General features: G+C 38.8%; 2 protein-coding genes across 2 annotated transcripts; one reads left to right on the top strand and one right to left on the bottom strand.

Moving 5' to 3' along the window:
* The first annotated feature begins 940 nt into the window (after window positions 1-940).
* On the top strand, window positions 941-7628 carry LOC104092726 (uncharacterized). The gene is made up of 13 exons (XM_009598391.3): window positions 941-1149; window positions 1282-1391; window positions 1479-1589; window positions 1691-1760; window positions 1972-2061; window positions 2359-2453; window positions 2684-2737; window positions 3096-3233; window positions 4070-4142; window positions 4237-4351; window positions 4502-4571; window positions 5247-5318; window positions 6862-7628. The coding sequence occupies exons 1-13, from the start codon at window positions 987-989 to the stop codon at window positions 6979-6981; spliced, it is 1281 nt and encodes a 426-aa protein (XP_009596686.1). The 5' UTR covers window positions 941-986; the 3' UTR covers window positions 6982-7628.
* LOC104092727 (UDP-glucuronic acid decarboxylase 2) lies at window positions 7221-10079 on the bottom strand. The gene is made up of 7 exons (XM_070178041.1): window positions 9436-10079; window positions 9163-9305; window positions 8853-8932; window positions 8622-8705; window positions 8445-8519; window positions 7887-7979; window positions 7221-7696 (listed from the first exon to the last, which is right to left on the bottom strand). The coding sequence occupies exons 1-7, from the start codon at window positions 10077-10079 to the stop codon at window positions 7475-7477; spliced, it is 1341 nt and encodes a 446-aa protein (XP_070034142.1). The 3' UTR covers window positions 7221-7474.
* Window positions 10080-24048: the final 13969 nt, after the last annotated feature.

Genomic DNA, 24048 nt, shown 5'->3' with positions numbered 1-24048 from the left:
TTAGTTTTTTTTTTTTTTTTTTTTTTTTGCTTTTAATAATAAAAATTACTAGTAGTATTTTTAAAGTCTTTACGAAAACTGGCTCGAAGCTCGCCATTGGGTGGACACACATGTGGGTCTTAGTTCGATGAGATTTACTCGCCGAGTGACCTAATTGTGCATCCTAAAAACACTCAACACTTGTCTAATGGTCGAATTGTGTACCCTAAGAATTCAACAATCAGGACTTGTCTAGTGGCCAAATTGTGTTATACTCTAATAACACTCAACTCTCGAGGCTCGTCTAGCAATTCTTATGAAAATCATGTTCCACGGGACGATAATTTATAGAAGTTGGGAAATAATGACAGAAATATGTAAAACATCAGCAGAAAATTGAGCGCAATTCAGCCTTCCGGATTTGTAAAGCTATGTTAAGGCTTGCTCACTGCCAAATAAACTACTCTTTAAAATAGTACGGGAGGGAGAATGTGATAAGAAAAAAGAATATAACTTTTTAACGAATTCAAATACATATATCGTATCAGGTCGAGATAATCAAGCTTTAATAAAGATGAATTATCAAACTCAATCTTACAACGAGATGAATTATATGTATAGAGTTGATGAAAGTCTAAACATGGAGCATTAAGTATCACGCAAATCATATAATCACTCAGCTGATTTAATAAAATTTTGAAGTACAATATCAAATGTTGTACATGTTTAGTGTACTTATTAAATGAGGATTTCATAGCAGTTAAAGTAGAAGAAAGACGGACGGTATTTTTAAGTAAATGTTTAAAACATTAAGGGGTCAAATAATCATAACAGAAAATATTAAGGGGTAGAGGATGTAATTTCCAAAAATTTGAGGTGAACGGAGCGTGAACTCTTTTCATAACCGTATAACTACCCCAGTCTTCTTCCATTGAACTTCATTCAGTATTGAGAAGCTTCCATTCCATACATTTCAACTTCAACTTCGTTTTTCTCCATCGCTGAAAATGAGCAGTTCAGAGAACGTGTTTGCAGAGGTGATTGAAGTTGCAAAGTTCATTGATGAATTTCGCGGTCACTACTTTGCCCTGCCAAGCTACCAGGAAAAAATCGACTTATTGAAGGACCAAATCGAACACGCTCTCGAAAAACTCGACGCAATTCCAATAGGTAACCGAATTCTTAGAAGAATGCATTGAATTCCGAGTTTCTAAATTCAGATGCATGCAATGAATTCTGTTTTAACACGATACGATTAGTATTATGGTCTGAATCATATATGTCTGTATGTTGAATTCTTAGAAAAGAGGGAATCGCAAGATGAGGCAGCAATGTACTTGTATTTGAGAGGAAAACTACTGGATGTATCTCCTGCTTATAATCAGGAAGCAGAACGTCTTCTGACGGATGCTGTGAGTTAAAATTATTTCTATGCATGCTACTATTTTTGTTTTTCCGATTTCTTTTGTTTCTTATCTATCGGTGGATTTCTGTTATAGGTTAAGTTGAATTCCTCTGTGGTGGATGCGTGGATATGCCTAGGAACTTGTGTTTGGAAGAGAGGAGATCTGGATAAAGCTAAAAGTTGCTTCAACTCTGGCCTTGAGCAGGTGCCGTCATTTTATGCATGCTGCTTAATTCTTGAGTTTTAAGTTTCTTTACTTTCCAAAATTTCTGAAGTAATGGATTTAATTGTATTTATTGTCTTCAGGATCCGAATAATAAGCAACTATTACTTCAATTATCAGTGCTTGAAAGAAGACAGTGCATAGGCGAAACAGGTAAATATTTTAAATCTGTAGCTACAAGCAATAAGAACACGTAGCATTTTGATTTTGATACCAGCAAGAATCTATAGCAACTGTATTCACATTTTTAACCTTAATTTCTGGATTAGATCTGTAATAATTGTACTGACATTTTTTCTAAGTTCCCAATGCTATTTCTGATTACGCTATTTCTGATTACCTATTGTAATATTCTACTTTTCAGAGGTTGAGAATCCAGTAGAAATCATTAACGACTGTATCAAACATGTCAAGGAAGCAATCGCTCTGGATATCCAGGATGGAATATCATGGTGTAAGACTGCTTTTTTGTACTGAGACCCCCTCTACTTGCCATATACTATGCTATAATTTAGAACTTTGTACAAGACTGAAAAATTGAAGGAACAGAAACTACCTATGTTCTTGAATATGAACATAAAAAGCATCATAAAACTTGTACTTGTCTTGCAAATTGCATGTTATATTTCACTTATAAGCACAGTTATTTTGGTGTCCTGCTATGTGAAATCAGAAGATTGATTATCCATTACCAAAATTTGGTTACATCCAAACTCGGGTTTCTTTAATGATCTTTCATCTTTTCTGGCAGACATCCTAGGAAACTCATGTCTCACTGCCTATTTTGTGACGGGATGTTGGGACATTAATATGCTTCTGCAGTCACTAAAAGCATACAAGAATGCTGTGAGTATGCATCTCGCCAATTTACCTTGGCATTAAAGCTTCCCCACAATATGCCTACTCCGTCGTCTCCCTTTTATCATTTTCCTCATGGGACATTCTGCAGTCTCTCTTCTCATTTTTCTCATGAGCTTCATATTTGTTTATTGACTTCATAACATTTAAGGTTGTTTTGCAGTTTTAGGTCTACATATTTTACTCATAGCCTCCTCTAATTTTGTGTTTTGTTTTAGCTGAAAGATGAGAGGATGAAGATAAGTTCTCATATGTGTTATAACTGCGCGATGGTAAGGCTATTAGCCAATTCTCGTTCTGAATTGTTCTAGCACATAAATTATGTGTATCTGAGATTTTCTTGGAGGTTCGTGGAAGCATGTAAGGAAAGGCTTTCTAGATTCACTTTGATTTAATGCAAGATTGATTGTTGCCTGCTAAAAGCAAACTAAATAGCAAAATCTCTTGATTTTCATTCTGCTTTTGCACCTTGAGCATTTTATGCATAGTCAAGAAAGGACGAGACTTTCAAAGAAGGCATCTATTTTCTTCACCAGCACAATTCACGTCTGCTTATATCATGTTGTTTGCACTTCTTCCTTCTCAAATTTCAATACAATGCTTTGGTGAATCTATGATTTGGTTCTATAGACGTACAAGTATTTTGAGGACTATGAGACGTCCCTTTCTGGATTTGAAGCTGCTGAATTACTGGATCCTGATCTTAATGGTCTAGAGCAAGCATTTAATCTGTATGAGATTCTTGAGGGAATAAACTCTTTCCTTCAGGTAAGTTTATTTAATTGTGGCTATTTCTTATAAACTATTTGCAGTCATATTTTCTTTGTTCAGTTGGGAGACATTAAGAAATTCATGATAGACTGCAATAGAATTCTAAGAGAATTATGTTAAGTCTCAGCAAACAATATCAGCTTAAAAGAGTTGGTTAAGGTGCCATAATCCATGAGATCACACATTTGATTCATCATTGATTTTTCAAAGTCTGAAGCAGTGAAGCTCCCAGTTAGGGAATCTTCCCATTAAAGGATTATAATGACCAATGATCCACGTATATTGTCTGTCACAAGTGTGGAACTCAAGCTTGAGTTATTGCATCATCAGAATTACATGCATATACTGTGGATGTGTTTCACGTACTAACAACATGATATTTGTATCTTGAGATATGCTTTCAAGTGCTGCTCTATATCTCCAAGTTTTGGCTTTGACAACCCTTGACAAGTGTAACCATAGCCAGGAGAAAAAAAAGTATAAGGGAAAAGGGAAATCTACTAAGACACAATAATTAAGTACTACAAAAAGGTTGAAGGTACTAATTCCAAGAAATTCTTCATGCACTGAGTATGTTACGTCCATAAGACAAAGGAGTTTTTCTCTATCAATCAAATCGTCTTACCCACTTAATAAGCTTAATGAGTCCCTATGTAAGAATATACTGACCTTACTGCTGGTCTTCATTTTTTAAAGCAAGAGAAAACAGCAATGATATCTCATGCATTAGATATTGAGTTTGTTTATGTCTACCACTTCTGAGGCCTTTAGCCTCATCTATTATGCATGAGATTATGAAAGATGTAGTTGAATAACTCTATCCTGTCTTTCAGGAACTGAATGGTTCTCCAACATCATCGCTTCCTACTGTTGAATCGCTAGCATCATCACTTGCTTCTGTTGATTGTAAGCTTTATATGCGTCTTAGATAATGTTTTCAAAGCAGGGCGATATTGGATTAAGCTTGTTATCCTTAAATTGGGCAAATACTTTCTTGTAGTGAATCCTACATATGAGAAAGCTACTGTGAACCGCCTAATTGAAGGTTCTAATCTAAGCAAAGCAGTCACAGGAAAAGTTCTGTTTTCAGTTAAGAATCCGAGTGAAATTCCAATGTAAGTTACCTCACCTTAGAAGAATCTACAGCAGTTCATTTGTCACTTTTCTCCTTTCCAGTATTCTCTTCGGAAGTGAAATTTAAGCTACAGAGCTTCCCGACTGCAGCGTTATTTCTTTTTGTCTCAGCTTCTACTCTTCATCTGCAGATACTATGTTGTCTGTGATTCTGACCGCACATGCTTTGTGATTACTGTTTATGGCGTACGCAGCACTGCAGTAAGTGACACCTTTGGTTTAATCTCTGTTACCACATTTGTCTAATTTTGTCTAAGCTGACGAAAAACTGCAATCATTTTTAAGTATACTAGGTAACCATATCTGACAGTTAGTGATCTTCTCTCCTCTACTTTATTTTCTTGGAAGAAAAATATTACGAAGGGAGTTATAATACTACTATGAATACCAGTGAGCTACACACTTTGAATATAATGTACAGTAAATTGGAAGTGTAAATTTTTGCAGACTTCCTCCAGTATTTGCTCCATTAACTAAGAGATTTAGAATGAGATAAGATTGCCATTTGTATCCCACTAAAGTCTCTTTATACTGAAGAACTGATTTTAAATCCTACGTGTCTATCCAACTCTATTCTTGATAAGGTTAATAAATTTGTGACTTCCTTAAATTCTGCTATTTAAGAGTAGCATGGTGCTTATGCAGAATAAAGAGATGATATAAATCAAAGAAGGAAAAAGAGAGAAAAGACAAAGAAAAGTTGACTTAACAAAACCTATCTTCTTGTTTGCGAGAGAGCAAAGAGTAGATTAGTATGCATTGAGTAATGAGAACTCCTGTTCGAGTACTTGCTGATGTTCAGTTCTCAGTTTCCCGTGAGATTTTCATATTATAAGACCCTTAGATTCTTAACATTATAAACTATACTGTTGTCAGATCAAAGAAGAAGATCAGGTCACACTATTGGATCCTTTCTACCATATCTTTGATTTTGAATCGAGAGGAAAGGTAACCTTCGATCATTTTAATCTCTGTTTCTTTTCTATCCATTGCTGCTCTGGTTTTTCTTTACTTCCATACGTCTCAAATATTTGCTCTAATTTGAAAGTTAAATGTAAGCTGCTACAAAAGGCTTTTATTGGTGTGTATGTCAACGTTTCACATGTCAGCTCCATTTTAAATGACCTCCTTTTTTTGTTTTATTTTCTGCTTAATATTTCTTTTTCTCCCCTTCTCGGAGGACACCTCTTACTAGTGGTAATTTTTAATGTTAAAATAGTATAACCAAGTCGGCTAGGATAACTGGATTTGTCTTTGCAGCTACATTTTAGAGAAAAGGCCCAAAATAGTCCTCAAACCAGTCATATTTCTTTCACATGAAGCACTAATAGTCCATATTCTTTAATAAAGTGGTACGCTTTTAGTCTCCATGTTTGATATGAAAAAATGAGTGATCATTTATTTTTCCTTGTTTGATTGGTGAGTGACAAACTTTTTCAGGAATTTTTTTTCTAGTGTTTGTTTAGAGAGTAAAAAATATTTTTTAGAAAATTTTTACGCTACTTTTCTTACCCCCTCCCCCTTATCCCAAATCCCCATGTTTCTAGTACTCCCCTCCTCCCCCAAACCCCAATTATCCAACGTTTTCAAGACTCTATTTTCTTTAAGAATTTAATTATTCTTTTAAAAATTTACACAAAATCAAAAGGACTGATGTGTTACTTTACCTTTTCTCGCAAAAACAACATTGAAATTTGTGTTACACAACTAAAAAGAAAATACTTTTTTGTTGTTGAAAAAGAAAGTATTCTTTCTATAACATGAAAAAGTACTCATTTTGTTAAAATGAAAGAAAATATTTTTTCTACATCATAATAAGAATAAGAATTAACCCAAATAGCCGTCTACCTAACTGCTTAAACTAAAAATAGCCGGTGGAGGTATAATATATGTATAATTTATGTATTATATGTGTATAATTATGTATAATAAATGTATAATCTATGTATATGGCTAGAAAATGTAAACAATTGAGACTAAAAGTGTACCACTTTTTAAAAAGTTATGGACTATTAGTGCTTTCGAAAGAAATAGGACTAGTTTGAGTTAAACTCCAAAGATACTGGACTATTTTGGGCCTTATCTCCTACATTTTAGATACAGAGTTGGTAGATTTACCCATTTCTACCCAGGCTATACCAACTCTCTTTCTTCACACTCCTAGTTGCTTCCCCGTCCTGGAAACTTGAACTGTTGGTGCAGTCAAAGGCATACATTTCACAGGCATTGATTGGTAGTTTAGTTCTAATCAACTTTTCTCCTATTGCCAAAACCAGATTGTGGCGACAACAATGATGTTGCCAAGATTTCCACCAATTGAGAATTTGAAAGAAGTGATTGGAACATCGCTGTGCCCTTTTTTCACTGCAATAGACTGCTAACATAACAGTCATTCATGTAATCTTTTGTTTTCTGCATTTGATAGCACTGTATTTTGTAATTGAAAGTACTTTTTCCTTCTCATCTATTCACATGTTATATTTTACTGCAGCACTATCAGTTCAAGTCACTGCGGATGGATTTCCTGGAACAACTTCGTGTGAATGGAGAAATTGTGTCTCCTGAACATGTAATTCATAGATCAATGTACCCCCAACTCAAGGAAGCATAAGGAGTCTGTGTTCTTCTTTTACATGTGTGTGAGGTAACAAGAATAATGCTGCTGATTGATTCCACTGAGATGGATTTTCATGTAAATAGTGGTCAAGGAAACAAAACTTATCAAATTTGCTGAATGCTCATCAAACTTCTCACTAGTCAAGCAATATGCATTTCAGAGCTGTGGTATTGTCTTTTTCTAACCAGTTTCTAAGAAGATGATCAGGAAAGCCGATGAATTTGTCAGTCCCATTGGATGAAAAATTGTCAGCTATTTATTTTCATTATATAGGTTCATGTCTACAACAAAATTGTTAAAATGGAATAAATCGAAATACAAAATTGACAGACTTATATGAAGACCTATTAAAATATGTAAAGAACCAAGAGCTCTGACTTCTGCCAAGGACATTTTGCTGTACTGAAAGAACATAAACAACAGGGTCATCTTCTTCTACTGCACTGCATTTAGCCCTTTGACCAAAAATAATGTTCCAAAAACCCTATTACGCGGAGGAGACAGAGGAGCTATCTTCTTTGTGGTCACCAAATATACGCTGCCTAAAGTCTTGTACCATCATAGGTAGACCTTTCCTAAGAGGCACCTTTGGTTCCCAACCAAGCAATTCTTTAGCCTTTGAGATATCAGGTTTCCTCTTGTGTGGATCATCTGCTGTGTTGGGTCTGAACTCAATCTGCGCATTTGGATCAATGGTTTCCTGGACCACCTGCAACATGAATAACAAATATTACAAAATTCTGTTGCATTCAATCAATAGTAATGCAGAGTTATAGCCTCCAGGTTAGAGAAATTCTGATTGGATTGAAATAACGACTTCAGAAAGGAAACGATTGAATCTGTAAAATCAAAGACTTGACAAGAGAAGAAAAAAGTATGTCCATGTATCAATTACTTACCCCTGCAAGTTCAAGCATTGTGAATTCACCAGGATTTCCTAGGTTGAAAGGTCCCACATGTTCTCCTTCCATCAAGCGCATTAGGCCCTCAACCTTTCAGAAACAACAAAAATCAAACGCCATTATTTCTTTGTTATATACTTATCTTTGAAAGATAAGAATCACAAATCAATTACTAGCTTAATTAGAGGGTTGTGCTTCACAAACCTTCAGGACCGATTACAATTAGTTCTACAAGTTTTCTTATCATGTGGTTCGTACGAGGCATAATCCATTTCACTGGTTTCTATCTGTATTACAGAAAGGGCTTTGCACATTGACAAATTGAACAGCACCAGCTATTCACGCAAACAAGTTTGTTTTAGTGCAAGACTGTCGGTGCAAAAAACATGAAGTTCGATCAACGAAACTCATGTTTTCTTTTCAAGTCCGCATTGCAGTAGCAAATCAATGTGGTGGAATATGGTAAAATTGTGAAAGTAGAAACAAGACTGCAATAAAAGGTTGAAAGGAGAAAAAAAAAGGTCCTAGCTGTCTATGACAAAAGAAATGCCATACCAGGTCTGAAACAAATTGGAAACTTCTTGTTTGCTTTCCATCACCATAAACTGTTAAAGGCTCCTTCCTCAAGGCCTGTATTGTAATATAAAACGATGTAGGTGATTTATTTATAACCTCTTTTTTTTAATTAAAAGTGGTGGGAGGCAAAACTTTGGGCATGTGAAAAAGGTTCACCTGAGCAACAAAGTTGCTAACAACACGACCATCATCGATGCACATACGAGGTCCATAGGTGTTGAAGATCCTAGCTATCCTCACCTTTCAACCAATAGTGTATAGCCATTAATTAATAATATGATAGTATGCTTTTGAAAAAGTAAAGTGATACTTTCTTTTTCCTTTTCCTTTTGAGATAAAAGGAAGTATACGAATATTTTGAATATTTTCCATATAAATAAGAGATACCTCGACGCCAGCACCTCTGTGATAGTCCATGGTCAACGTTTCAGCTGTACGCTTCCCCTCATCGTAGCAACTTCTCACACCTAACAATACATGACAAATCTCAACATTTTTACCGTTTTACATTGAAAACAACAAAACAGAGAAGCCAGATCATTACCCTATTCGCATTTACAAAATACAGCACACCCTCCTCTAATAAATTTGGTTTCTTTTGCCAATTACCATTACAAAATATATGTATAAGTACTATTAGTATTTAATAGAGACAAATAAAAAAGTACTCCTTTGGTGAGACTTATAGAAGACTGACCAATGGGATTAACATTGCCCCAGTAAGTCTCCTTTTGTGGATGTTGCAAAGGATCACCGTAAACTTCGCTGGTGCTCGTTAGCAAAAAACGAGCACCCACTCTCTTCGCCAATCCAAGCATGTTCAGTGTCCCCACAACATTTGTCTTGTGAACAGCTAGAATCAAGGAATCCAACCTTTCTAATTTACCAAATAAATACGTATATAAACACAGAAGAAGAATATAATAATGGAATTAAATAGAAACCAAAAAATATGAATAATGAAGAAAAGGATATAATGGTCTTGACGGGGTTATGCTTATAGTGAACAGGAGAGGCAGGGCAAGCGAGGTGGTAGATCTGGTCAACCTCCACCAACAATGGCTCCACCACATCGTGCCTTATGAGCTCGAACCTCGGGTTCCCAAAGTGGTGCATCACGTTCTCCTTCCGCCCCGTGAAGAAATTATCAACGACGATCACGCTGTCACCTCTTGCGATCAGACGGTCCACCAGATGGCTGCCGACGAACCCAGCCCCACCGGTCACCAGGATCCTCAACCCTTTACACTGCAAACCCAACGGGATTTTCCCGCCAGAATGCAACGACCCGAGCCCGGCCCGGTTCTGGTAGATGATCCGATGAGCACGGGCAATGCTGTGAGAATGAGTTGACTCGGAGGGCAAGTGCGAATCGTAGATCGCGTTGTTTATGTAACTGTAACTGCCCTGACCGGACGGGGCACGTGACGAGGGTAACATAGCGAAGATAAGAGAAGCGATGGCAATGCCTGCAAAGAGGAAGACGAGGCGTTTCTCTTTGAGCATGTAATGTACAGGTCGAATTACGTTTTGCCATGGCTTCCGTGGTTTGGGGGTGTATGCGTTGATTATATGGTGAGTTTCCTGTCCTCTGAAGAACAATTCAGAAGCCATGGCTATGGCGTCCTCCTCTCTCCCTCAGCTCCTACGTTTTTCTTAGAGAGAAGAAAATTAAGGAAGAGGGGAGAGGAGGGGGAAATATAGTTTGGTCGTGTATAGGAGGAGCTTGAGTTGAATTGAAATTAGTGTTGAAAGAGAATAATATTAGGTGGTGAGAGGTCTCTGGCGCGTTTTGGGCTTATTTTTATAGGTCTAGATACAGTCCTATGGTTTCTCTTAGAACCGTTTGATTTAGAAAAGTTCGTTAGTAATAAAAGACATCTTGTTCCTATCGTATCCCATGAAAAAGTGTACTTTGATAGAATAAAAAAATGTATATTGTCACCATACAAGTTAAAAACAAACTAGTATAAATTTATTCATATTGTGAATAAGAATTTACAATCAAAACTGCAATATCATGAGTACAAAGTTGGTTAAAAAAAAACATGTTACTTCCGTTGGATCCATCTCTTTTCATGTTAAATTGGTTAAGCACCGATGAATTTTGAAAACAAGATTTGGTTTTCAATTAAACTAATATCTATGGAGAAGCCAGTAATACTAAACAACCTAATTATATGTGTGTGCGCGCTTACTAGTTTTTGTCAAAAACCAAAGATATTTATCAACAGTTAACACTACCTAAAAGCAGTATTAGACAATAAAAAAAGTGCTAAGGCATTTGGTAAATAATTTTCTACTTTGGCTAAGAGTCGAAGATCCTAAAACAAAACAAAAAGAAAAGGAGAGACAAACAAACCGTCAGTACTATAGTTGGGTCCAATTTAAATAGAATAAAAAGGTGCATACCCACAAATTAAGGGAGGGGAGGGTATGTCTAATTCATTACCGTTCATAACAAGTGATTTTTTAGTTTTTTTATGGTCCAAAATATTGATTTTTTTAAGCTTTCGAAAATGAATTAATAATATTTTTTTCTATGTTGCCCTTGAAGTAAATAGTGTTGAAGTATGTGTTAAGAGTATTTATGTGAAAAGATAGTAAAAATTATTATGGTCAATTTCATTACTAATTAATGTTAAAAGGTAAATTTTTTTAATATATGCGAAAACAATAAAGAAATCACTTATTATGCATCGAGAAGAGTAATAGTTTATTGTGTGACTAATTTTTGCCGGTGGTAGTGTGTTGCCTCCCCCACCACTCCTCCCCCACAAAAAAAGTACTCCTTAAAGTAGGAAGGTCATAAGAAGGAAAGTGCGGAAAACTTCACCAATTTTGTAAGAAAATAGACCTTTAGCTATTTTGTAATCTAACTATTGGAGCATATTGTAAGCAACACTTTTCTGTTGTCAAAATTTTTGTTAAGGAATGTTAAAATATATAAAAGTAAACATATCAGGAAATTAAGGGGAGTCAATACATAATATATATACATATAATTTTATTTACTTACCCGTGTATTTTTCTGACAAAAGGATATCATTTGACGTCCATTCCTATAAGGTGCATTAAGATGGTATACGCCAAGGCTACAAACCTAACATGCTCTTTGTTAAATATTTTCACAAATCATATGGATCTTAACTCTGACATAAAATGTTTGCTAACTTGAAGCTACGGTTTCAAAAAATTAATAATTATAGTTTTTTCTTTTACATCTTATTATCACATAGGAGTTTATCTATCATGAGTTATGGAAAAAGGAAATAAAAGTAATGAAGAGAAGTTATCAAGAAATTGTAAACCACCTTCGTCACTTGCCTTTCTAACACTAATAAAGAGGAAAAACAAAAAATATACTACATACTATTAAGAACCCGTTTGGACATAAAAAAAAAATTTCACTTTTTTTCTAAAAAATTTCAGTTTTCTTGGAAATCAGTGTTTGTCCATGAAATTTTTAATTTTCACTTGAAGATGAATTTTAGAATTTTTCGAAAATTTGAAAAATTTCAAAAAGCTGTTTTCCAAAATTTTCACTCAAATTACTAACAAAACTTCAAAAACAACCCAAAATAATATTCATCTCCAAACACAACTCTAATTTTCAAATATCATTAAAAAAAATCACTTTTTTTGAAATTTTACAATTCTTATGTCCAAACGTCCATTAATTCTCTTTTTATGCGTTTGAGGTAATGAGAGTTTGACCAGAGCTGAATTGAACAACACTTAGCCATAATAATCTGCATTATTAGAAAAGAAGTGGGAGAGTGATATGTGACCTGTAGGAGGCTTAGGAAGGCCTGTCCTCCTCCATGGAAATCCGAAAGTTACTTCAGAACAAAGGCCAAAATACGGTGGAAAAAAGAATATATAAACGTCTTAAGAGTGATTTGATCGTTCACATTAAATTCTTGAAAACTCATAAAGCTCATACGTCACTATCCCTTCCCCATTCATATTATTACTAGTAAAGAATAGTCCATGTTGTGCATGGGTCCAATAATATTATGTTTAAGTTGTTGCTAATTAGTATGTATAATTTTTTTTCTTAATATGCATTGATAATATAAAATGTGACTTACAAGTGTTATTTGACTAAATTATCCTTTATATTATCGTAGATTACTCTTTGTATATCCTCATATTTTATGGATCATTTATTGGATCAAGGATAGATATGAAAAAAAAAATTAATTAATGCCTTTCTGATTTCAAAGCCATAATTACTTATGCCAAATTAATTTAGCTAAAATAAAACTTATTGTTGATCATAGAGACGTTCATGAAAGCCGCTAAATGTACTTATTTACCCGAAAAACAGATAAAATTAAATTTGTACGCAGTTTTAAGGATACGTGGTATAAATTAATATAAATTGGGAAAGATAAATAAGTATGTACTGAAATTAGTTATAAAATAGATGAATGCAAACCAGATGAATCAGTTAGCCTAAAGCCTTCAAATTTAATCACCTCCAAATTGGGTGAAGAATGATTGATAGAAGAAACAATATGACCAAAAATACCAAAAACCAAAGAGAAATAGTATTAGCACTGTTCTCTGTATATACTAGAATAAATGTGTGTCTGAATCCGTGAATGAATCAAATTGATCCCCTATATCAATGATAACCTACTCTTAATGTAGTGGAGGAATCCTACTTTGGATATAATTAAAAATTTATAGTGGGGATCCCATGACAGATTAATTAATTGGTTATTCCTTGATTTCTGCTGAGATCCTCTCCCCAAATGCGGCCATAACGACTCTTTTGTTCCTTGGTTCGAGCTCGAACTCGGCCGCTCTCGATCGTGATCGACCTCTATTCACTCGACCTCTATCTGGGCTCGTTCTCGGTCTTGGCCGATTTTGGTCTCGATTGGTCTCTATCTGGGCTCGATATCGATCTTGGCTGAAACTGACCTTGGTTGGTTTCTAGGGCTCGAATTCAGTATCCCGACTTCACATCATAGCTCGATATTACAATGACGAACCCCTGTCCATCATCCCCCAGTCTCGATTAGTCAGACGAAGGACAAACTCGGTTTTGACCGTGTACAGATAGTCCCCTCATTTCTCGGAAAGAATGTGGCGAGAAACGATATAATTTTTCAACCTCTGACTAGATACACACTGACATCTGCATTGAGCCCGATTGTGACGTATGTGACAAATGTCCCGTCAGTTTAGTTACCAAGGCATTAAATGCGCGTCAGTCGATGGTCGGCCACTGCCAATTCTGAACCGTCATTGTGAAACCTATAAATAGCCCCCCTTCCTTATTATTTTAAACTTTTACCTTCAACTCTTCTCATTCCAACCTTCACAGTTCTTCGCCTTCTTCAAAGTTCTCTATTTCCGGGTTCTATAAATTTCTTTGCTTATTCTTCACCAAATACCAAAATATTTCAATTACCCATCTTTTTTGTTCTTGAAAATTTAGATGGCCAAGATATCTAAAACTGTTCCTCAGAAAGAGGTTGCTTCCTCATCTCGGCCGGTCAGTGAGAAACCAGTGGTGGAGCCACGCCTTGAAGAACTTGTTCCCGGTGTGTGTGTTATTGATTCTAACTTTAAGGTCGATAAACCCTCTTCGATTGTCGGTCGATGCGAGAGTCTCCTTGATTTGGTGAAGAAAGATTGTAATTGGATAAACAAAGAGGTTATGATACCGGCACCGGAGGAAGCGATCACTACCTACGAGGAAGGGTATCTAAGTGTTTACACTTATCCTTTCACGCTTGGTCCCCTCGATCCAGTCGTCATCGATTTTTGCAAGAAATACCAGATGACCCTCGGCCAAATTCATCCTTCTTTCTGGAGGATCGTGATCTTGTTCTATTTCTTTGTGAGCAAAATCAATGGGCTTCCCTTCACCCTCGACCACCTCATAAGATTATATAGCCCTCGACTTTACCGAGGTGGGCTGATAAAGCTTCAACGTCGTGCCACCAAGGTGTTCACCTCGAGTATAGATGAAGACAAGGATCAGGGCTGGATGGGTCGGTTTGTTTGAGTGAAGACCTCGGACCTGATCCCGGCAGAGAGCATGCCATTTCCTGAGAAATGGAATATGAAACGTAAGTGTGATCGTGTTTTAAATTTCTGTTTGTTGTTTTACTTCTTCATCCTTTCTTATTAGTGTCTTTTTTGATGCAGCCGCTGCTTGGATGCCAGGTGTGATTCCCCACCTCGAGAACTGGGTTAAAATCCTGGTTTCGACGTCAACATTTGCCGAGCGCTCATGGCGCGATTTATCGAAGGGTCGGTGGGAAGCTCGTACTCATGGTAAACTTTCATCTTGGCTTACCGATTTACTTATCGTTCGAGGTGACATGTTTATCCGAAGCATGAGTTTACTTATCTTCTCCCTTTGCAGGTCTCGGGAAGGATGCGGTCATGAGACCCCCGTCAGGAGATGAAGAAGCTTTGCAGCCTGTCTCAAAACCGGCGAAGATGATTAAGAGGAAAAGGGCCTCGGACTCCGAGGATCAAAAACCCAAGAAGAGAGCGACCCGTAAACCCAAAGGGATCATAATCCCACTGACTATGGAGTCGGTCCTGCGTCTAAGGGATGAAGAATAAGAAGAAGGAGGTAACTCTGGGCTGGTGGCCCGTGCACTAGCTGGCACTGATATTCAGAAAATTTTGGTACCGGCGGTGGTTGATATTGCTCCGTCCAGGCTTGATGAGGAGGAGACTTCGACCCAAGTTCCCGAGCCGAAGAAGACTGAGGATGTTTTACCTCGGGGCAAATAAATCGTCGAAGAGGCGGTGGATGCCTGTGCAGAAAATGAGCTTGAGGCTCCCCAAGATGGAGATTGCACCCCAAAAAAACCTTCCCGGGACAATAGAGATCGGAGATTCCCGCTCGTTTCCTCGATTTTTGCAATCAATCATACGTGACGCCCAGGCCGTGGAGATTTATCATGGGGAGGGAGCCTATGGAGAGGAGGATCCTCTCCGTGGTTATTTCATTGGAGTAGAAGATGCTACCGATCTGAGTGATTTGGAGGCTCTAAAGAAGAGCTCGGACGAGGTGGGAGTTCCCTGTCATTTCAACGAAGCTCAACAGACCCTGAATCGGGTAAGTTCATTTTCTCTTTGTCAATTTTCATACTTGTATTTTCTTTCCTTGTCTAATTCCTTCCTTCTATTTTTGTAGGCTTATGCACTTTATCACGAAGCCTTCTTCTGATCCCGGGGGGAGCTGAACAGGTATGAAGCCGAAAATCGAAGGCTTACTGAGGAGAAATGACTTCAAGCTTCTCATCGAGCAGAGGGAAGAAGAAGCAAAAGGACTTCAGGCCGAGTTAGAAGCGGCTCAGAAAGAACAAACCGATTTGTCCGAGCAGGTAAAAAGAATCTTTGAAGTTAATGATACTGACTCGGGTGCAATGGCTAATAGTTCGGTCCCACAGGTTCAACAAAAGCTTGATGTTATCAGGTAGCTTCGTGTTGAAGTGGGCGTAGTGAAAGTGGAGGCCGAGGAGTGGAAAAGGAACATAGATTGCCTTGCCTCAGAAAAGGAGGCCGCCCGAGCTCAACTGGCTTCGGCTGAGACCCAACTCCGAAGTTTGAAAGAGAAAGCCTCGGTGCAAGCCAAGAAAATTGGGGAGTTCCAGTCTCGGTTGGGTTCAGTAACTTCTGATCGAGAGAGACTGGCCATAGAGCTTGCAGCGGCCAAATCGGAGGTCGAGATAACCATGGCTAATGTTGATGCCATGGTGGCCGTCTACCGGTCTGATGCTGAAGCTGCTCAGGTTCGAGCAAAGGAGGTTGCTGAGGCTGCTCAGGCTCGAGAAAACTGGGTTAACGAGCATGCTAAATGCCAATCTCGGAGGGAGACTCTAGAGGAGATCCACACTCGTGGTTTTGATCTTACAGCCGAGATCGAGAATGCTAAGGAGCTTGAAGCCGAAGCGAGAGTGTTGGCCTTTCCCGATGATGATGATACCGGGAGTATGAGCGGATCTGAAAGCGAAGGAGGCCTCGAGGGCAAAGATGCTACTCTTGGAGAGGACTAAGTCCTTTAGTATTTTTCTTCTTTCTTTTAAGACCATTTTGGTCTTTTGTAGAAAAACTTGATAGGGCCATGGTGCCTATATATATATATATATATATATATATATATATATATATATATATATATATATACATAAAAATTTCTTTCTTCTATAGCTTATGAATCTTTTGCCTTTCTTGTTAATTTATACAAAGGTTAAAAAGTGCCTTAGCATGAGATAATTACTTGAAGGTCCGAGTGAATGTTCGAACTCGACCGTTTCTTATAGGTAGTCCCCGAGTGAATGTTCGAACTCGAACTGAGATAGCTTTTAGACTTGATGAATATAGTTCAAGCGAAATGATTTGCTCGAATTCGAACTAAGGTAGCCCTTAGGCTTTTCGGTCGAGTGAGAGTGATTTTTCAAACTCGAACTAAGGTAGCCCTTAGGCTTTTCGGTTGAGTGAGTGATTTCTCGAACTCGAATTAAGGTAGCCCTTAGGATTTTTGGCCGAGTGAGAGTGATTTCTCGAACTCGAACTAAGGTAGCCCTTAGGCTTTTCGGTCGAGTGAGAGTGATTTCTCGAACTCAAAATAAGGTAGCCCTTAGGCTTTACGGTCGAGTGAGAGTGATTTCTCGAACTCGAATTAAGGTAGCCCTTAGGCTTTTTGGCCGAGTGAGAGTGATTTCCCGAACTCGAACTAGGGTAGCCCTTAGGCTTTTTGGTCGAGTGAGAGTGATATCTCGAACTCGAATTAAGGTATCCCTTAGGCTTTTTGGTCGAGTGAGAGTGATATATCGAACTCGAACCAAGGTAAACCTTAGGCTTTTTGGTCGAGTGAGAGTGATTTCTTGAACTCGAACTAAGGTAGCCCTTAGGCTTTTTGGTCGAGTGAGAGTGATTTCTCGAACTCGAAATAAGGTAGCCCTTAGACTTTACGGTCGAGTGAGAGTGATTTCTAGAACTCAAATTAAGATAGCCATTAGGCTTTATGGTCGAGTGAGGGTGATTTCCCGAACTCGCATTAAGGTAGCCTTAGGCTTTACGGTCGAGTGAGAGTGATTTCTCAAACTCGAATTAAGGTAAACCTTAGGCTTTTTGGTCGAGTGAGAGTGATTTCTCGAACTCGAACTAACGTAGCCCTTAGGCTTTTCGATCGAGTGAGAGTGATATATCGAACTCGAATTAAGGTAGCCCTTAGTCTTTTTGATTGAGTGAGAGTGATATCTCGAACTGGAACTAAGGTAGCCCTTAGGCTTTTCGGTCGAGTGAGAGTGATTTCTCGAACTCGAAATAAGGTATCCCTTAGGCTTTTTGGTCGTGTGAGAGTGATTTCTCGAACTCGAACTAAGGTAGCCCTTAGGCTTTTTGGTCGAGTGGGAGTGATATCTCGAATTCGAATTAAGGTATTCCTTATGCTTTTTGGTCGAATGAGAGTGATTTCTCGAACTCGAAATAAGGTAGACCTTAGGCTTTACACGTGATCCCCGATTTATGGGGGTAATCATTCAAACTCCGGCCATTGTCGATCCTTAAGCTTGTTTGCATAATAGATCGAGAATATGAAGTAGAAGATCCTTTTTGAGGTATGAAATATCGGTAAAGAAGAAATTTATCTTTATAGGTCATTATACATGCGTACATGTTTTGTGTCAGGGCTCGAGCAAACTATGCGGGCATGGTTTGTTAGACCATTTGATCCTTACAAATTTTTCCTATTGAGACCTGGTTGCCATGAAGTAAAAAGCTTGCCCAAACTTAATATTTGAGGGCAATGGGCAATGCCCCCAGTATTCGAGGTTGATTGTAAAGAGGCCTTGGATACTGTAGGATTGTTCTAAGTTAGCACGATCAATGGTCGCCTCATTAAAAACCTCGCCAAAAACCCCATTTGGGACAAAACCGGTCTAAAGGAAAAAGAGTGCAACGCGCGCTTTCGGACCTAAAGGCTTCATGTTGAAGAATCCATCCCCTTTTCTGTTCGAACACCTGCAAGGGTTAGTTTCGAAATACAAATGAACATGGGAGGGTCGTACCTTAACAGTCGTATCATTTTAAGTGCGATACATTCCAATTGCTCGATAGTTGTACGCCGTTTATCATACCGAGCTTGTACGATCCTTTTCCGACGATTTCGAGAACCTGATACCGTCCTTCCTAGTTTGGACCCAATTTCCCTTCATTCGGATTTTATATGTTGAGGGTGGCCTTTCTTAGCACCAAGTCCCTGATGTTAAAATGTTGAAGATTGGTTCTTCGATTGTAGTACCTTTTGATCCGCTATTTTTAGGCGGCCAATCGGACGAGAGAGGTTTCTCATCTTTCATCCAATAATTATAGGCTTGTATTTATGGTCTCGTTATTCAATTCTTCTGTCGCATATCAAAACCTGATGCTAGGTTCTCCGACTTCGATCGGGATCAGAGCTTCGAGGCCATAAACTAAAGAGAATGGTATTGCTCCGGTACTAGATTTCGATGTTGTGCAGTATGCCTATAGTACCTTGGGTAATATTTCTCTCTATTTTCCTTTGGCATCGGTCAGTCTCTTCTTAAGATTTTGGATGATGATTTTGTTGGTCGATTCGGCTTGTCCGTTCCCGCTGGGATGATAAGGCGTCGATAGGATCCTTTTGATCTTCGAGAAATTTAGTTACTTTGCTGCCGACGAATTATTTCCCATTATCACACACAATTTCGGATGGCATCCCGAATCGACATATGATGTGGTCCCAAAGGAAGTCTATCACTTCCTTTTCTCTGACTTTCTCGAAAGCCTGTGCTTCAACCTATTTAGAGAAATAATCAGTCATAAACAAAATAAACTGAGCCTTACCTGGGGTCGACGGGAGGGGGCCAACGATGTCCATTCTCCATTTCATGAAAGGCCATGAAGATAGGACCAAGTGGAGAAGTTCCCCGGGTTGATGAATCATGGGCGCATGCCTTTGGCATTTGTCGCATTTTAGAATGAAATCCCTTGCATCCTTGTCCATATCGGTCTAATAATATCTTACTCTGATTACTTTGTGGACCAACGAATCGGCACCAGAATGATTTCCACAAGTGCCCTCGTGAATATCACGTAAGATGTAATCGGTATCTCCAAGTCCCAAACATATTGCCAGTGGTCCATCGAACATTCTCCTAAATAGAGTTCCGTCTTCAGACAAGGTGAACTGTGTTGCCTTTGCGCGCAGAGCTCTCGATTCCTTTGGATTTGATGGAAACTTTCCATTCTTGAAGTACTCTATGTATTTGTTTCTCCAATCCGAAGTTTCTTACATCTCGCGTCTTCGTACGTTAAAGTTTCGTCTTCAGTTAATCGACGTAGACTCGGGAATGAGATTATCTTGAGGTTAACGTATTTATGCTATTTATAACAAGCGATAAGTAAGTTCCATGAAGGGTAAAGGCTACACGAATTAAAGGAAATGAGTTTCGATTGAAGATTGTCGATTTGGGATAAAATACGGTGCGAGCTATAATACCTGGTATTTATGGACTCGTACCATACAAGGTACCATATGACCGTGATAGTATGATGTATAAAGTATATTAAAAATGAGTAGTATTTTAAGTAATTTGAGATAATTTTTAATTATGTGGGTGATTGGTTAATTATCGAATAACGAGATATTACCAAATTAATTAATAAATTAGTGAATAAAGATTAAAATCCCCACCCCACCCCCACGTGGCAGCAAGCCACTTCCTAAAGACATGACTCTTAGTCATTGTTGATTAGGTGGCAAACAAATGTGTTAGTTACAAAGACACTTCATCTCTAACATCTTTAATACAAAATACCTTACAATCAGATGCTAACTTCATTCTAACATTTTGAATACAAAGACACTACAATCAGATGCTAATTTCATTTCTAATATTTTGAATACAAAGACTACAATCAGATGTTATCAATTCCTACAAGTTTTCAACAAAACTTCTTGCAACCAAATAATTCCAACGAGAATTATTAGCACCTTAGCAACATAAAATTTTGCAGTTCTAAAGGAGTACGATTTTCAAGAACATCATACGGATTTTTTCCTACTCTAGGTATGTTAATGTCACCCCTTCTTTCTTTTTGGTATGATCCAAATTATACAAAAAGAAACGAGCAAACACACAGTTTTCATAAATGACTCCCTTCATAGAAATACTAGGGGTCTCTATGTTCTTGATTCTCCATGTGACATATTATTATATCTTCTGTTCATGGGTCTCAGAATGATACGCAGTTGATAAAGTTTATCCGAAAGGAATATTGAGAACATATTTTCATGCATTTCATTCATTTATACATATACATTGACCCATGACCAGATGGCGTTATATACGCGTATTTATATGTATACATATGTATATGGGATATAGGAAAAGGTTACGGCATCATATACACACCACCACCTGATCAGTTGGCATATGTTGATGATTTTTCCCACTGTGGCTAAGATGATATGATGGGATGCCCTCAGAGGCTTGATGATGTTATGTATACCTATACCCATGCATGACACGATATTTGTACGCACGTGCATGGCATTATAAATGTTTCAGGATTTACAACTTATTTAGACTTACAGGCGGAATTCTTTATTCCGTGTTTCATATATGTCTTATATGTATTGATTTTCATGCCTTATATACTCAGTATATTATTCGTACTGACGCCCTATTTCCCGGGGCCTGCGTTTCATGCCCGCATGTGCTGGTAGGCAAGCAGATGGTCCCCCTTCTTAGGATCCTTGATCAGCGAGAGTTGGCGTGCTCCACCTGATCCAGAGCTGCTTTTGATTTTGGTACGATATGCTTGTATACATGTATGGGTATGACGTGGCCCAATCCCGTCCTTGTACAATTGTATATTCTATTAGAGGTCTGTCGACAGTATGTATAGTTGGATAGTATGTGGCCTTGTCGGCTTCCAGGTTTGGATATGTAGTTATCTATAGTAGCCTTGTCGGCTAGCCACACGTGTTCCGCACGTATATGTACATATGCCTTTTGGGCAGGTTTCCTTCATGTATGTTATTCTCGTAATTCAGCAGATGTTATTCAGGTTTATATCTTAGACGAATGCTTATGGGTGTTCGACAGGTAGGACTCGGGCACCCATGGCGGCCCATCAGTTTGGGTCGTGACAAAAGTGGTATCAGAGCAGTTCTGTCCAAGGGTTGTCTACAGACCGTGTCTAGTAGAGTCTTGTTTATTGGTGCGTTGTGCACCATACTTATAGACATGAGGCTACAAGACATATAGGATGTTATCCTCTCTTTTTATCTTTAGATCGTATGATATAAGAATTCATGTTCCTAACGATATGTTACATTTTCAGCGATGCCTCCGAAGACTACTGCCGCCCCGAAGGGAAAGTCTGTGCTCGGGGAGAGTCTCATAGTGAGATTCCATCTCATACTTCACATATCCCGCCCTCTCAAGAAGGGCTCCGAGGAGCACCAGCTCCAGCGCCTGCCCCTGTACATTCAGCCCCTCAGCCAGATGCACCAGGTTAGGAGATAAGAGATGTTATTCAGTTGTTAACTCGATTAGTAGCCGCACAGTCTCGGCATTAGGAAGTAGGTATTGGTCATACAGATAGGTCCGTTAGTGCGAGGGTTCATGATTTCATTAATTTGGACCCTCCGGTATTCACTGGGGCAGATCCAAATGAGGACCCTCAGGTATTTATCGATAGAATGCAGAGGAATTTGAGGGTAATGAAGGCCACTGCGACTGAGTCAGTTGAGCTAGCTTCCTATAGACTCCAAGACGTTGCTGTTAATTGGTACGAGTCTTAGGAATTGTACAGATGTGAGGATGCCCCTCCAGAGGTATGGCATGAGTTTATAGAAGCTTTTCTTCATAATTATCTGCCACCAGAGCTTAGACGGGCCAGAGTTGATAGGTTCTTGTCCCTTCGGCAGGGTAACATGAGTGTTGGGGAGTACAGTCTTCAGTTTGATTCATTGGCTAGGTATGCTCCCACTATTGTATCTAAGATGGAGGATCGGGTTCACGGGTTCGTGATGGGGTTAGAGCCGCACTTGCTTAACGATTGTATGTCGGTCTCACTTCAGGCAGACATGAATATTTCTCGCATTCAGGCATACGCTCAGGATTTAGAGGGGTGTAAGTAGAAGAAGAGGGCCGATCGTGAGCATGATAGGGCCCAGAATAAGAGAGCGAGGTCTTCGAGTCCTTCTGGTGAGTTTTGAGGTGGTCAGAGACAACAATACCCGAGGTATCCAGCCCAGCCATCGGCTAGCACGCCCCCTCAGTTTGGCGGTAAGAGATTTGATCGTTCCACATATTGAGGGCCTGGTCAGAATTCTAGGGCCTCAGGTTCTCAGTATAGGGGTGAGTCAAGTTAGATGAGGACGCCCATGCCACGATGTGCTCAGTGTGGTAAGCAGCATGCCGGGCAGTGCCGTATGGGGTTGGGTGTTTGTTATACTTGTGGTGGATTTCTGCTCCCAAGCTTTCAGCTAGTTCGAGACCTGCAATCATGGCCTCATATTCGATCTCATTGTTAGTTTATTTTGCGGTTCTAATAGACTGTCTAACTACATTACATGTGGGCAATTTTAGTAAGATGCCTAGTCCGGACCCCTTCGCGTTTGAGGCATCATCCGTAAAGAGAGTCTAGACTCCCGAAGAGGCGTCCAATTTTATAAGTAGTTCTTTTTCAATCTCGGGTTCGAAGGCCGACGTAAAGTCAACCACGAAGTCCGCTAGGATTTGATATTTGATGGCGGTTCGGGGTCGATACTCAATATCGTACTCGCTGACTGCTATGGACTATTTGGCCAATCGACCCGAAAGCTCGGGTTTGTGTAAAATATTTTGAAGAGGATAAGCTGTTACAACACATATCAGATGACACTGGAAATTTGGTTTTAGTTTCCTGGAGGCCAAGCGCTAATTTTTCTAAGTGTGGATATCTAGTTTCGGCCTCGCCTAAGGTCCAACTGACATAATAAATAGGGAATTGCGTACCTTGTTCTTCTCGAACCAGAACTCAACTTACCGCTATCTCCGAGACATCTAAGTACAGGTAATGCTGATAGTCTACCTTCGGGGTATGAAGCAACGACGGGCTTGATAAATACCGCTTTAGTTCCTCCAAAGCCCGCTGGAATTCCTGAGTCCATGCGAAGTTACTTTTTTTCTTAAGTAGTGAAAAACATCGGTGGCTCTTATCTGAGGACCTCAAAATGAATCGTCCTAGGGCGGGTATCCGTCCCGTTAGCCTCTGCACGACCTTTATATTATCTACTACCGTGATGTCCTCGATAGCTTTAATTTTATCGAGGTTGATCTCGATTCCTCGATTGGACACCTTGAAACCAAGAAACTTGCCCGAGTCGGCCCCAAATGCACATTTTTCGGGGTTGAGCTTCATATTGTACTACCTCAGTATGTCAAAAGTTTCCTGCAAATGCTTTAAATGGTCCTCTGCTTGCAGGGACGTAACTAACATGTCATCAATATAAACTTCTATTGATTTTCCTATTTGTTTTTCGAATATTTGGTTTACTAGGCGTTGATAAGTTGTACCA

The sequence above is a fragment of the Nicotiana tomentosiformis genome, chromosome 6 (genome assembly GCF_000390325.3).
Source record: "Nicotiana tomentosiformis chromosome 6, ASM39032v3, whole genome shotgun sequence".
Classification (NCBI taxonomy): domain Eukaryota; kingdom Viridiplantae; phylum Streptophyta; class Magnoliopsida; order Solanales; family Solanaceae; genus Nicotiana; species Nicotiana tomentosiformis.
The sequence above is the reverse complement of the archived record's forward strand: the minus strand, read 5'-3'. Positions and strand labels throughout refer to the sequence as shown.

Coding starts and splice junctions, on each gene's coding strand:
- LOC104092726 (XM_009598391.3), top strand. CDS start 987: ATGAGCAGTTCAGAGAACGTGTTTGCAGAGGTGATTGAAGTTGCAAAG. Junction 3,234..4,069: donor GAATAAACTCTTTCCTTCAG/GTAAGTTTATTT, acceptor CCTGTCTTTCAG/GAACTGAATGGTTCTCCAAC. Junction 4,352..4,501: donor AATCCGAGTGAAATTCCAAT/GTAAGTTACCTC, acceptor CTTCATCTGCAG/ATACTATGTTGTCTGTGATT.
- LOC104092727 (XM_070178041.1), bottom strand. CDS start 10,079: ATGGCTTCTGAATTGTTCTTCAGAGGACAGGAAACTCACCATATAATC. Junction 8,520..8,621: donor TTAGCAACTTTGTTGCTCAG/GTGAACCTTTTT, acceptor ATTACAATACAG/GCCTTGAGGAAGGAGCCTTT. Junction 7,980..8,444: donor TCCAATTTGTTTCAGACCTG/GTATGGCATTTC, acceptor TGTTTCTGAAAG/GTTGAGGGCCTAATGCGCTT.